This window comes from Cebidichthys violaceus, unplaced genomic scaffold (assembly GCF_023349555.1).
Source record: "Cebidichthys violaceus isolate CVI_PGR_0920_01 unplaced genomic scaffold, fCebVio1.0.p SCAF_3, whole genome shotgun sequence".
Taxonomy (NCBI): Eukaryota; Metazoa; Chordata; class Actinopteri; order Perciformes; family Stichaeidae; genus Cebidichthys; species Cebidichthys violaceus.
This window is the reverse complement of record NW_027176483.1, coordinates 12533180-12545419: the sequence shown is the minus strand read 5'-3', so window position 1 is coordinate 12545419 and position 12240 is coordinate 12533180. Positions and strand designations below refer to the sequence as shown.

General features: G+C 41.2%; 2 protein-coding genes across 3 annotated transcripts in view; one reads left to right on the top strand and one right to left on the bottom strand.

Moving 5' to 3' along the window:
• Nucleotides 1-6760, top strand: part of mapk8ip2 (mitogen-activated protein kinase 8 interacting protein 2) — a 31587-nt gene extending 24827 nt beyond the window's left edge. For both annotated transcript variants that reach the window (XM_068722394.1, XM_068722393.1), the window contains exons 7-14: nt 209-417; nt 1431-1506; nt 2586-2758; nt 2857-2966; nt 3078-3200; nt 3339-3409; nt 3500-3598; nt 4204-6760. In XM_068722394.1, the coding sequence (XP_068578495.1) occupies nt 209-417; nt 1431-1506; nt 2586-2758; nt 2857-2966; nt 3078-3200; nt 3339-3409; nt 3500-3598; nt 4204-4276 (934 nt within the window). In that variant the 3' untranslated portion in view covers nt 4277-6760. The remainder of the gene's footprint in view (nt 1-208; nt 418-1430; nt 1507-2585; nt 2759-2856; nt 2967-3077; nt 3201-3338; nt 3410-3499; nt 3599-4203) is intronic.
• On the bottom strand, nt 6760-11132 carry arsa (arylsulfatase A). Its single transcript, XM_068722395.1, has 8 exons — nt 10846-11132; nt 9751-9991; nt 9373-9591; nt 8997-9166; nt 8624-8748; nt 8188-8315; nt 7585-7687; nt 6760-7477 (listed from the first exon to the last, which is right to left on the bottom strand). Exons 1-8 carry the CDS (start codon nt 11064-11066, stop codon nt 7182-7184), a joined length of 1503 nt encoding a protein of 500 aa, XP_068578496.1. The 5' UTR covers nt 11067-11132; the 3' UTR covers nt 6760-7181.
• Between the last annotated feature and the right edge of the window lie 1108 nt (nt 11133-12240).

Sequence of the window (12240 nt, the reverse complement as noted above, 5' to 3'; positions counted from 1 at the left end):
CTGTGTATAAACTGAGCAGAGCAACTTGAATATTATTTGCATAATTCTTCTACTAGAGCTAATATTGTATAACATTTCTTTAAAATGCTCTAATTAAACACTACTTCAGAATGATGTGCCTTCTAGTGGTGAATCAAGCTGTCTGTCAGTACTTGTGGATCTCTAGCCCTAATTTGAAATTTGAAATGGACAAACTGTGTCCTATCAGGTGCACCTCCGTTCTGAGTGATGACAGTGAGCTGTCCACACTATGTGACGAGGAGCCTTTGGGGACAGGAGAAGTGGGCTATGGTCGAGATGATGAGGAAGTGAGACCAGAACTTCTCAGTTCTTCTGAGGACTCCTCTCCTGAAGCTGACCTCCCATTCTCCAAGAAGTTCCTCAATGTGTTCGTCAACAGCACCTCCCGCTCCTCCAGTAAGTTGCGCAAAAAGCTATTTAGACACTGCACCCTTCCGTAAAACTCTCAAATATGTACTTGCAATCAAAGATTTTTAGGGATTAAAGGAATAGTTTGTCACTTTGGGAAATACACATATTATTTTTCTTCCTGAGAGTTGAAAATCTATAAAACTTTTATATTGGTCAATTAAATACAAAACTAGAGTCAGGAGATGGGTAGCTAAGCTAACTAAGACTGAAAATATGAAGAGATGTCCAAAGGTAAGCACCTCTAAAGCTAACTCAGTATACAAAGTATATCTTGTGTTTCATTCAGAATGCACATAAAACCAACACTTGCCATTTTTACACTTTGGTTTGTTAATAAGTGATCTTCAAAGGTGTTGTTTTTTATCTTTGGATGGAGCCAGGCTAGCTGTTTCCCCTGTTTTCAGATTTTATGCTAAGCTAACCATCTCCTGGCTGTAGCGTCTTAGTATACACACATGAAAGTGGTATTGATCTTCTCATCTAACTCTAGGCAGAAAATAAACGTTCAAAATGTGGAACTATTATTTTAACTTAAGCCCCCTGTAAATAATTTACCCTACAGCTAATGGCCCAGGAGCATTGTTGCTAAAATTGTCCACTCAGCGCCCTCAGACTGAATATATACGGCATTAGGGTTTAACTGTCAGCATTATACATTAACATGTGATCTAAATTTATCAGGGAGCCCACACAAAACCTATGGGAGGGCTCTACTTCCCAGTACATCCATCATCAATCAGTGCTCTCGCTTCAAGATTCATGTCCATAATGAAGGGGGATTTGCATAATGAAAGGCTCATTACAAGGACTTTAGTTGCTATTTCTTTTTTGACAAATCCAATTAGCTTCCATTTAGACTTCCTCACATAAAGGTTATTTGAGAACAAATAACAAAAAATATTATTTGTATTTTATTTTGGACATTTACCTTTTCTATTTGAAATAAAATAGTTTTCAGGGCATTAAAACAGTGTAACTGGTGTCTGTTTACCATGTAGGCACAGAGTCCTTTGGACTTTTCTCCTGTACCATCAATGGAGAGGAGAGGGACCAGACACACAGGGCAGTCTACAGGTAAGACAATCTACAGTACACTCATTTTTAATAATGGGACCTCAGTGGGAGCAATGTGAATTGCTCCAACAATGATATTTATAATTATTTTGCGATTTTGCGATAAGATCACACCAGCTAGCTCGCCAAATCAGTCCAGGGGCATATAGTGGGAGAGACAATGGCCCCTTCCCCACATCCTACCTTCCTACTTGCAGGGTCCTTGCTTAGACCACAACTATCTTCGAACTCTGTCTTCATTTTGATCTCAACTACAAACCTGTAAAGTGTCTTGCATGTTTTTCACGCTATCACGTGGACAAAATCTGTCCACAGACATATAAAGACCTGGCAGAGTACTCAAAACTGCTTCTGCAGTAGTTCCCGCTACAGTAGGTGTCTCCAAGACCGCATTTTACCTTGATGACAAACACACACACAGACTCACAAGATGAAAGCAATATCAGCCACATGCTGTCACGGCTGGTAAAGATTGCAAAAAATAATAGTTGTTTTCATCGATTGTAGAATTGGTATGGTGGAATGAATTGTGAATGCCATTAGCTCCAATTTTCAAATTACCGTTTTGTGTCTGGGAAAAAAGTCCTTGAGAAGATAAACAAAACAATATTTCTTTCGAGAGTTCACTAATTGTGTTAGGGAGGAGAGCCGATGTCCAAGCTAAAGCTGAGCTCAAGAGCTGCAGGATGACCAGTAATAATCACATCAGCCACCACCTGTGTCTGTGCTTGTGTGTGTGCGAGCTAGAGGGAAAGCTACATGCACCTCCTTTGTATACAAGTACGTGTTGTGAATGTATCATTATGTATTTGCTTTGCCACAGTCCTCTATCAGTAAGTACATTCCCACATTTAGAGCTTGTTGTCTCCCTCCACCCACCCCACAATCTTTCTCTGTCAGCTGTTTCATCCCTCTTCTCTCTTTGCTCTCTAATGGGAGTAACCTGAAACTCAAACAGATGCTTCCTGATCAAATTACCTCCACTCTATAAGATACCAAGCAGCACCGATACCATGTAAGGTCACGTTTAACAGTGGTTTTTGTTTTTTAGTCCTCCTTCTCTCTGCTGCTCTCTGCAGGTTCATTCCCAGACATGCAGATGAGCTGGAGCTGGATGTGGATGATCCTTTATATGTAGAGGAAGAAGAGGATGACTACTGGTACCGAGGCTATAACATGCGGACAGGGGAGAGGGGCATATTTCCTGCTTTCTATGCCCATGAGGTCATAGGCCAGTCTAAGGAGCTGTTGGGTGAGTAAAGAGACACATCAACTGTTGTTTCCTCTGCCTCTCTGTTAGGGTAAAAAATCACATGTTCTGTATGTGTGTGTCCACGTTGCTCCCTGTAGGAATGAAACGAAATCCAGCATGGATTGAGACTTTCAGCGTTCAGTTTTTGGGGTCTGTTGAGGTTCCTTATCATCAAGGCAACGGCATTCTCTGTGCCGCCATGCAGAAGGTAAGCTACGTGGAAAACAACAAAACATGTGCAATCACACAAAACAGACCCAATCATGTATGGCATACTGTATGCACCGTATGTTTTGACATGTAAAATATTTTCTGTTAGATTGCAATATCGAGGAAACGGACAGTACATGTGCGACCTCCTTCTCTGTGTGAGTTGGAGATTAGCTTGCAAGGAGTGAAACTGATCATGAGCCTGGAGGATGAATATGACATCCTTGATGAGGTATGGAAAAACAAAACATAAATAAACAAATCATAAATTACTTAATAATTAATCCAAAGTCAGTCTTTCCTTTTAATATGAAATAATGTGGCATTGATAGTTTTTTTCTTTCTTCCTGTCTGTCTCTGCATCTAATAGTATGACAGATGTAGTCACTTCTTCCAGATGAAAAACATTTCCTTCTGTGGATGCCATCCGAGAAACAACTGGTGAACAAACACATTGGTTTTCTGCCCTCGTGTCAGCAGCGTACAGTGTAACATCTGACTGATTTCATCATATTGTTCTTCTCTTTGCAGCTACTTTGGCTTCATCACTAAGCACCCAATGCTAAACAGATTTGCTTGCCACGTGTTTGTATCCCAGGAGTCCATGCGACCTGTAGCAGAGAGTGTTGGGTGAGTGTGGAATCACATTATTACATCAATTACTCTACATCAAACATATAACAAGGCACGGTTTCTGTCAAGTTGTTTGATTTGATATGTTTACTCCACTTAAACTGTATGCACTTTTATTGTCAACATGCTGAAAATACTAACAGCCATTAAAAGAGATTGGAGAATTATATCATATTTGAAGTGCTCATTAATGGGTTGCTATTGTAGTCTGATCTCAAAGTCCTGGATGAAAGTGCATCTTTACTACCAATCACTCTCATCTGTAGTGCAACAGTGATCGGTAGATCCAGGTTTATTTTGCACTGTAGCCCTTTATGTTCGTGCATATGTGGAAGCTTATTCATGTTGGTTGAAGCCATGTTGAGTTTGAATAATTGAAGACACAGATAGTTCACTGTCTCTGCGAGGGCAGACAGCAGAGCATGGGTTGGGCAGAACAGTTTCATTAATCAGCTTTAGGTCCTGTGTTTCTGTGGAACAGACCCAACAAGGGCAGAACTTGCTTCTATTCAGTGTTAAATGTTTTACTACGAGATGGATAGAAGGCTGTCTTCTAATAGCTGGCAGGTTCGTCTTTAGTCATCTGTCCGTCTCTTCCACAGACGAGCCTTCCAGGAGTACTACCAGGAACATCTTGAGTACGCCTGCCCCACCGAGGACATCTACCTGGAGTAAGGAGTGTTGCCATGACGACCACCTTCTTTCTCCGCAGCTTGTGTATGTTCATCAGGTTTGCCACCAGAGGGCGCTGTCAGTGGGGTCTTCTCTCCATTGTAAAATACTCTTCTGTGAGATCTTAATTTCTACAGTATGCTAGGCATTTGACTGATTTCATTCATCCCTCTCTCTTTGTTTATTTCCATCATCTAGATGGATTGATTGCCTGTTTCTTTGATCTTTTTCTATGATATAAAACTAAGATGCCGAGCACCTGTTTATTTAAGGGTTCCTCTTTTGAAATGAAAACAATATACCTACTACTGCTGTTTCACTCTGCATGGCTAGTAGGGTTACTGCACACAGACACACTAAGAAATACACATATCCATGAGAATGGCAAGCAGCTCAACAATCAATACGGGAATGGTGTAGAATCCAGAGGTTGGTGTTTGATTAACTGTAAATATGTATTTGTTCAATATTGGCAAACTGCTGATTTGATTTCTACCGATAGTGACATTGGAGCAAAGTAGAGAGAGTGCAGTGAACTGTCCTTGGTCCGATCTTACCCTTGTGTCGCGTACAAGACGTAGTGTGTGTTGTAAATAGGTGTATAGAAAGTAGACATACAGGCGCCTCATCCAGACTAATTAAGAAACACTCACAGCTGAGACTGATGGAGGGGATTTTGTTTTGTTGTGGGTATTAATGACTCACTCTGACAGGAGTAACTGCAGGTGTAAGAGATTTAAAAGTAATGACTTGTAATGAACTTTGAATGTCATTTGCCACGCAGATATTTTATTCAGCTTGGATTAGATACAGTACGTGTCAGCACATTTGGATGATATGGCAGAACCGTTTTACTTTTGTCCCGTCCTCAAAGTTGCACTGCTTGCTGACCTTCACACTGGGGAGCTTTCATAGGAAATTATTCAACTGTTAAATTTTGCAAATCATAGATCACTGTATGCTTTGCTATGATTGATGTGAGTTTCAGGTCAAAGAAAGCAAAGGCCCTCTGAAAAGCCATATTCTTACACCTCCGACTGTTTAACTCTGGTTGTCAGTGACGTCCTCGTCTCCATTTTCTTTTGACTTGACAGTTTCAATGAGGGAAAAGGAATGACTTACCGGTAGCCACGTGTCAGTAATACTGTTTTGCAGTGTGCCTACTGTACAGGGAGAGCGTCCTGCTAATACTTGGTCCTGGTATCACAACGTTATCAAACCTTTAATAAAGCATTAAAAGGGAGGTTTTATAATTATGTAAACGGTTAGACTTGGATCTTGTTTTTAAAGCATGATGGATAAAAGGGATGGCAACATCTTCCCACGTTCATTTATTGCTCTTAGTCTAGTTCAAAGGTTGAAGCATCATTCACACATTTCACAATAACCTACTCTGGGGTTGTTGTAGCATACCATAGCTTACAGTCCAGCACCTTATATACAGGAGAGGGGTTATATTTACAATGAATGCACTCAGTCATCTGAAATATCAGGCTTTACCACCCCATCAGACCATCCCCATTGTTCTTTCAGACACTATTTAGCATCTTGTTCTGCTGCTTTCAGTCATAGTCCACAAGAACAAACACCTCAATTCACTGTTGACATGGCAGGAGGGAGGTAGGGTGTTATCTACATATGTATCGCTGTCAGTTAGATCATGTATATATACTAGCGAATCTAAGATAATGTTGTGTCCTTTATGTTGAGTATGTTATGAAATATTATGTACATTAATTAAAAAAAGAAATTCAAAAAGAAAGATCACAACCAGACAAAAACCCCTGAAAGAAAAAACGTAAAAATCTGTGATCTGCAATAATTTTATTTCAGTGTCTTAAGTTTCTTCACAAGATGTTGACTCTGTGAAACAGGTGGCTTTTGGGTTCCTGCCAACTTCATAACTCTCTGCAGACAGGCTTCAGCAGCACATTTAGGGCACATTTGTGAGATGTGACCTCATTAGTGTGACACACACCCACCAAACTACTGACCGATCTGCTGTTAGAGCTGAATAGTGACCGAGTCAGCTTCCACTGGAAAACTATTATTGCATCTTGCCGATTATAGTAATCACCTTTGAGCTCCAACAGTGTGACCCATCACTGATCTGTATCTATTTGCTTCTAATTATGTTTTCCTATCTCATCACAGCCCAGTTAAAACCGTTCTTTCCACACAGCTACACAAAAACAACCTCTGAGGATGATCTAGTCCCATATAGCCACTCAGACATACACTAACAGTTAAACCAAACTTTTGACTTTAATACATTAACAAGATTCTTCACTGTATACCTAGAGCAAAACATTATGTGACAGAACAAACATATCCTATCTTGTATCTTTAAAAACAAGGACTTGTAAAAATTGATGAAAATTCCAGGGAAAAACAAAGAAAAAAAATGACAAAGAAAAAAAAAAAAAAATCACTCTGCCTCGTCATGGGTTTGGTCTTATGAATAAAATATATGCTTGATGTCCGAAACCTTTTTGTTGTCTTTATTGTTCAGATCCACTCTTTATTGTTTGTGTGATTGCAAGGCATTTCACATAAAACCCATACATCTATTCAAAATGTTATGATTCCAAAGAATGTTGAGGTGAAAATTGTAGGAATAAAACATGTATTCAAATAGTCTGGAAATAAACAGTACAGTGTAATACATTAGTTTTCAATGTAGTCAATATAAATATTAAGAAAATCATCTCCTCATTGAGGAAACAGATTGTTTGCCATGTTACTGTTCAGTACAAACTAATTATGTAATTATACTGTAGCTGTCCAGTAGGAATGCATCATCAGATAATTACAAAATCAGCTTTTTCACAGGACAACTTTGTGGCAATAATCAGTGCAGTACCTCCAGTCTGGCCCACATCTTTAGCGGTTGTGGGAATTTGTTCCATTAACACTTGCAGCAGCTGGGCTTGGGGCTACATTGAGGATTGCAGCAAGGCTCCAAGTTTGGGTCTGATCCTTTCGATATCTGGCTCTCTCCAAACACCATGGAGGCTTCAAACTGCCCCTTGACTTTCTTGATCCTCTCCAACACGGCTTGGAGGTCGGGTTTTCCCATCAGGGGGAGAGGGTAGTCCTCTGAGGGGTCAGCCTCCAGGTTAAAAATAAGAGGGGGGTCGTGGGCCTTGAGGACTGTAAATAATGAGCAGTCTTGGTCCGGGGTAGTACTGCTGTGGGTAGCACCTGAATGCACAAACATGGACAAGCAGGAGTCAAAAATACCTCAGCTCTGACTGTGTGATTATGCTTCTTGACATTTCAACTAATTGTGTACATGATGCCTCTTGTACCTCGTGTATAGAAGTGGGCCTTGTACTTCCCAAGCCTGAGAGCAAACAGGCCATACATCTCACTGGGATCTGTGGGGTAGAACATCATCGCCTCCCTTTTACTCTGGAAAAAAAATCCTAAAATTAGGTGAGGTAGGCAGAGCATACCAGCGATGGTACAGTTGACGGCTTACCGCCCAAAGTTTAACATTTTTAACCTTTTACCGCCCTCTGCGACGGAATTTACAATCAGATGTTATGTAGCTCACCCACACAAGGAGAAATTTGTTTGAATTTACAATACAGCTACATTTTATAGATACTAGAATAATTACATAAAATAGTAGAAAGGAAATCATTTGATTTCATATATTTTATTCCATCACCACAGCAACATATCTTCATGTGTGTTTTATTTTGCTGTCAAACGAACAGTCCGACAAAATGGCATTATGGACTGTTTGTTTGTTTTTCTCGGGCCGTCCAAAGTGTTGTCCATCTGCTGTCTACCTTCTGTCTGATTCCATGTGAAAGCACCATTAGAGATAATAACATGAATACATCAGCTTGGTTTTCACTTTTCACATTTCAATCTCTTCAGAGTGTGAGGTATGATGTCACTACCTTTCCTTGGTTGACAAGGATTTCTGTCATATCGACCCCATCCAGCATCACCTGGGGTAGTTTGGCTCCTGCCAGACTTGCAATAGTGGGGAGGATATCTAGAGTGCTGGCCATCTCATGAGTCACACCTAAAGAGATGCGTACGGAGAAAGAACAAGCGACAATCACTAAACTAAAAGGCCATGTATTATGGGCTTGCATTCACTGGACTGAGTGAAATCAGTGAAAAGACTTGTGGTATGCTTTTGAAAATGGTCAGCAGTAAAGCTTAGCATACGTGACTGAAATAAGCAAAACCACCAGTATGGTCTTTGAAAGGGGTGTATACACCAAGTGGTCTGTGTAGAAAACTTTATTTTGTTGGTACTTGGTACTTTTGTACTTGGTAGCATCACTCAGCCTAAACTTTTGGTGCAGAGGATTAAGGAGTCCAGACCTGGCCTGATGGTTCCTGGCCAGAAGGCGATGGCTGGCTCTCTCATGCCCCCCTCATAAGTGGTGCCTTTTCCACATTTCAGAGGACCAGCGTTACCACCACGGGACATACGCATAAGTTCGGGCCTACACACGGAGACGGGAAAAACACAACATTTGATAAAAGGCAATAAATGCATTACCATAAGAAGGTAATAAATCAAATATAAAAAAGGGCAAAGATAAAATGCAACTCGACCTTTGAACAATACTGTACCACAGCTATGAGGAGGGAGAGTAAAATGTCTGCATAAGAAAGTATGAAAGCAACTACTAATACAACACAGGCCATAGATTCATTTGCACATATAAACAAACTGGGAACAAAAACCAACCCATTGTCTGAAGTGAAGAAGACCAGTGTGTTGTTGATCACTCCTGTCTTCTCCAGAGTTGTCATAAGGTTTCCTATTGTGTTATCAAACTCCAAAAGTGCATCTCCATATGGGCCCCTTAAAGAGCGCCCGGCTGCCCTTGGACCTGCATACTGGGGGTAGTGGGTGTGCTGTAGGAGGAAGTAGAACAATGAGTTTACTGTCTCGCTGCACTACCATAATCTATCTACATACGTTTGAAAACTCACGTGGACATAAGCATTTAAAAAAAAAAAAACTTTAACCGACCAGGAGACAGCTCTGATTTGGCCCCGATTGTAAATGTTGTTTGGCTCACTCGAGGGGTACACCATCAAAGACTGTCTTTTTTGCTTACATGGGAAGGATAGTAGAGGAAGAACGGTTGTTTTTTCTTGGCTGAGGAGGTGATGAAACTGGTTGCAAAATCACTGTAAGCCCTTTCCAGATCGAGGAAGTTGACTGGCTGCTGCTTGATGACCTCATTTTGCATTAGTGGGACAGCTACAGTGCCAACATCACAGAATCCAAAACACTTAACATCTGGAGGGAAACAAGTCAGGTTCCGACAGGGGCCCTGGGAAAGAAAGAGTGAGACAGAAGAAAAATAGACAAAAAATGAAATAGACATTGCAGAAAATAAATCACATTACGCTATTTTTAACAATTACCAGCACAGATTACTTTTCAAAACTTTTAAGCATTTTAGTTTGGCACTAAATTCAATTGTACTGACCATGTCATGGGAGTAGGGGATCCCCAGGTACTGGTCAAACCCCTGCCGGGTTGGAAGAAACGTCCCGTTGGCCCCTACTCCTAAGTGCCACTTCCCCATGGCAGCAGTAGCATAGCCCACAGGTTTCAACACTTCAGCAACGGTGGTCTCATTTAGAGGAAGACCGCCTCTAGAGCCTGGGTACAACACTCCTGGGTAGATACCTGAGCGGGTCTGATATCGCCCCGTCAACAACGATGCCCTGGAAAGCCATCGAAACAAAGCAAGGCTGTTATTCAAGAGAGGTAGGAAGGATGGGAAAGTGTAGAATGTGGGTTGACTAGAGAGATCAGTTTTGCAAAATGTGGTTAAAAGAATATAAGGCATGTATTACTGTAATTTACAAATCTCTTTGAACATGGAGATATTCTTCATCGGGAACCAGCTGTTACACACAGAGAAACTAAGGTTCAGGATGAAGGAGGAAAACAGTGCAGAATATGAAAAGCAAAGGAATAATAGTTAATCCATATATCTATTTTCTAACATGCATGTATAGTGGAATTTTAAAGTCACGTCTAAGAAATGTAAACTGTTTCAGATTGCGTTGCTCAATAGCCATGACTCACTGTGTTCAAAATATGTTGAACAATACTGCTGTACAAGTGCTGTGGTTGATGAATTGACATGTTTTGATTTAGTTTTGGTATCTCATTGTTTTTGTATAATATGCTCTAACAAATACTACTAAGTTATAATGTGATACATTAAAGAAGTCAATGTAAGCCACATTGTGAGACACAATATATTTTTTGCAGAGTGGTTATCAAATTGTGACAACATGCGTTGTTTTTTTTTTTATTACATAATTATTGTTTGGCTGGCTGCCAATTTGAATCCTCAGCCTGCTCTTGAACCAATGATTAAGGTCAGGTGAGCAGCCACATTTTAAAGTCAGACAGCAAACAATTAACGTGATTTAGCGGGACTTTTACATTTTAAATCGTGTCTACATAGAAATGATTTGCTTGTCCAGGAGTGATAATCCCTCTCACCTTAACGGTACATTAAATAAACCAGCAGCGGTCCTGCGTGAACGACAGACAGTTTAACTACCTGGACGGGGTGCAGACGGGACTGGTGCAATAGAAATCTGTGAACCGGAGTCCTCCCGCTGCAAGGCGGTCCAGGTTTGGAGTGAGGGAACTGGGGTGTCCATAGCAGCCCAAGTCCCCGAAACCTAAATCATCTGCGAAAAGGAGGACAAAATTCGGCGTTGAAGCCGAGCAGGTGTAAAAAAGGAAAGTTGTCAAAAGGTAGAAGCGGATGTTGTCCATCCTGCGTCGTCCTGCATCTGAGTGAAGATACAGGAGCTGAGAGAAATCACGAACCAGGAAACAAAACAAAACAAAACGTCACGTGTTCAATTGCGGAAACTGTCGTGTACCGTTGACGTCACGTGTTCAATTGCGGAAACTGTCGTGTACAGTTGACGTCACGCACGGCCAGGAAATGTAGTTTGGACCAGTCCACACAATTCAGGCAAATTAATGTTATTTAAAATGAAGGAAATTGTGCAGTACCCTATTTATGAAGAACAATTTTGACTTTTCCTCTCCTTCTCCAGGGAGGTATTAACAACGTTAAGCATTGCAATGGTTACAGCTGTCCAGCTGGACTTTGATTGCCAAAGCACATTAGTTTGTATCAAGACATCCTTGTCCGGTGACTGTGCCTGCTGTGGGAAGACAGATACTGTCCCCAATGTCCTCAGCTGTTTTTGCCTTCTGAATGAAATTGTAGGTCTGAGGGCCTGCGGCTGTGTTTCTGTCCTCTCTGGTAACCTTGGTATCTGCCTTTAATGCAAACTGACACATGGTCAATTACGCAAACAAGGTGAGAAATAAATCACCGGTGCAGTGCTGCAGGAGCCACCGGTTTGAGGAGAAATGGACGTCACAGCTGATTTAGTTATGTACAGACTATAGTCCAGTTCTGGGCCTATTCATTTATTTATTTATTTATTCTCAGAGTCAAGCGTCAGCGAGTTGGACAGGACATGCACAGGAGGGTACAACCTGCATTCAAATGAGCTGGTGTTGTGTGTGTATTTGAGAGTGAGACAGGTGCAATGGGATGAATGAGACATGGAAATCCCTACACATGTGTCATTTGAAGCACCAGCAAACTTCACTCAGGCAATTCCCAGGTGATTTTATGCAAAGGTGATGCTGACACCTGAAACAGAATCAGTGAGGAGTGGCCTGATAGCGGAATTCTGATAATGACTGTTTTCTTTGGTCCGGATGAATTATGCAACACATGCACTGTATCTTTTCACCACAAACACAATTTTGTGTGTGTGTGTGTGTGTGTGTGTGTGTGTGTGTGTGTGTGTGTGTGTGTGTGTGTGTGTGCGTGCGTGCGTGCGTGCGTGTGTGTGTGTGTGTGCACGCACGGGTATGGCTATGAGTTAGCTCATGTGCTGTCCAGCAGCCTTAGGGATGCATT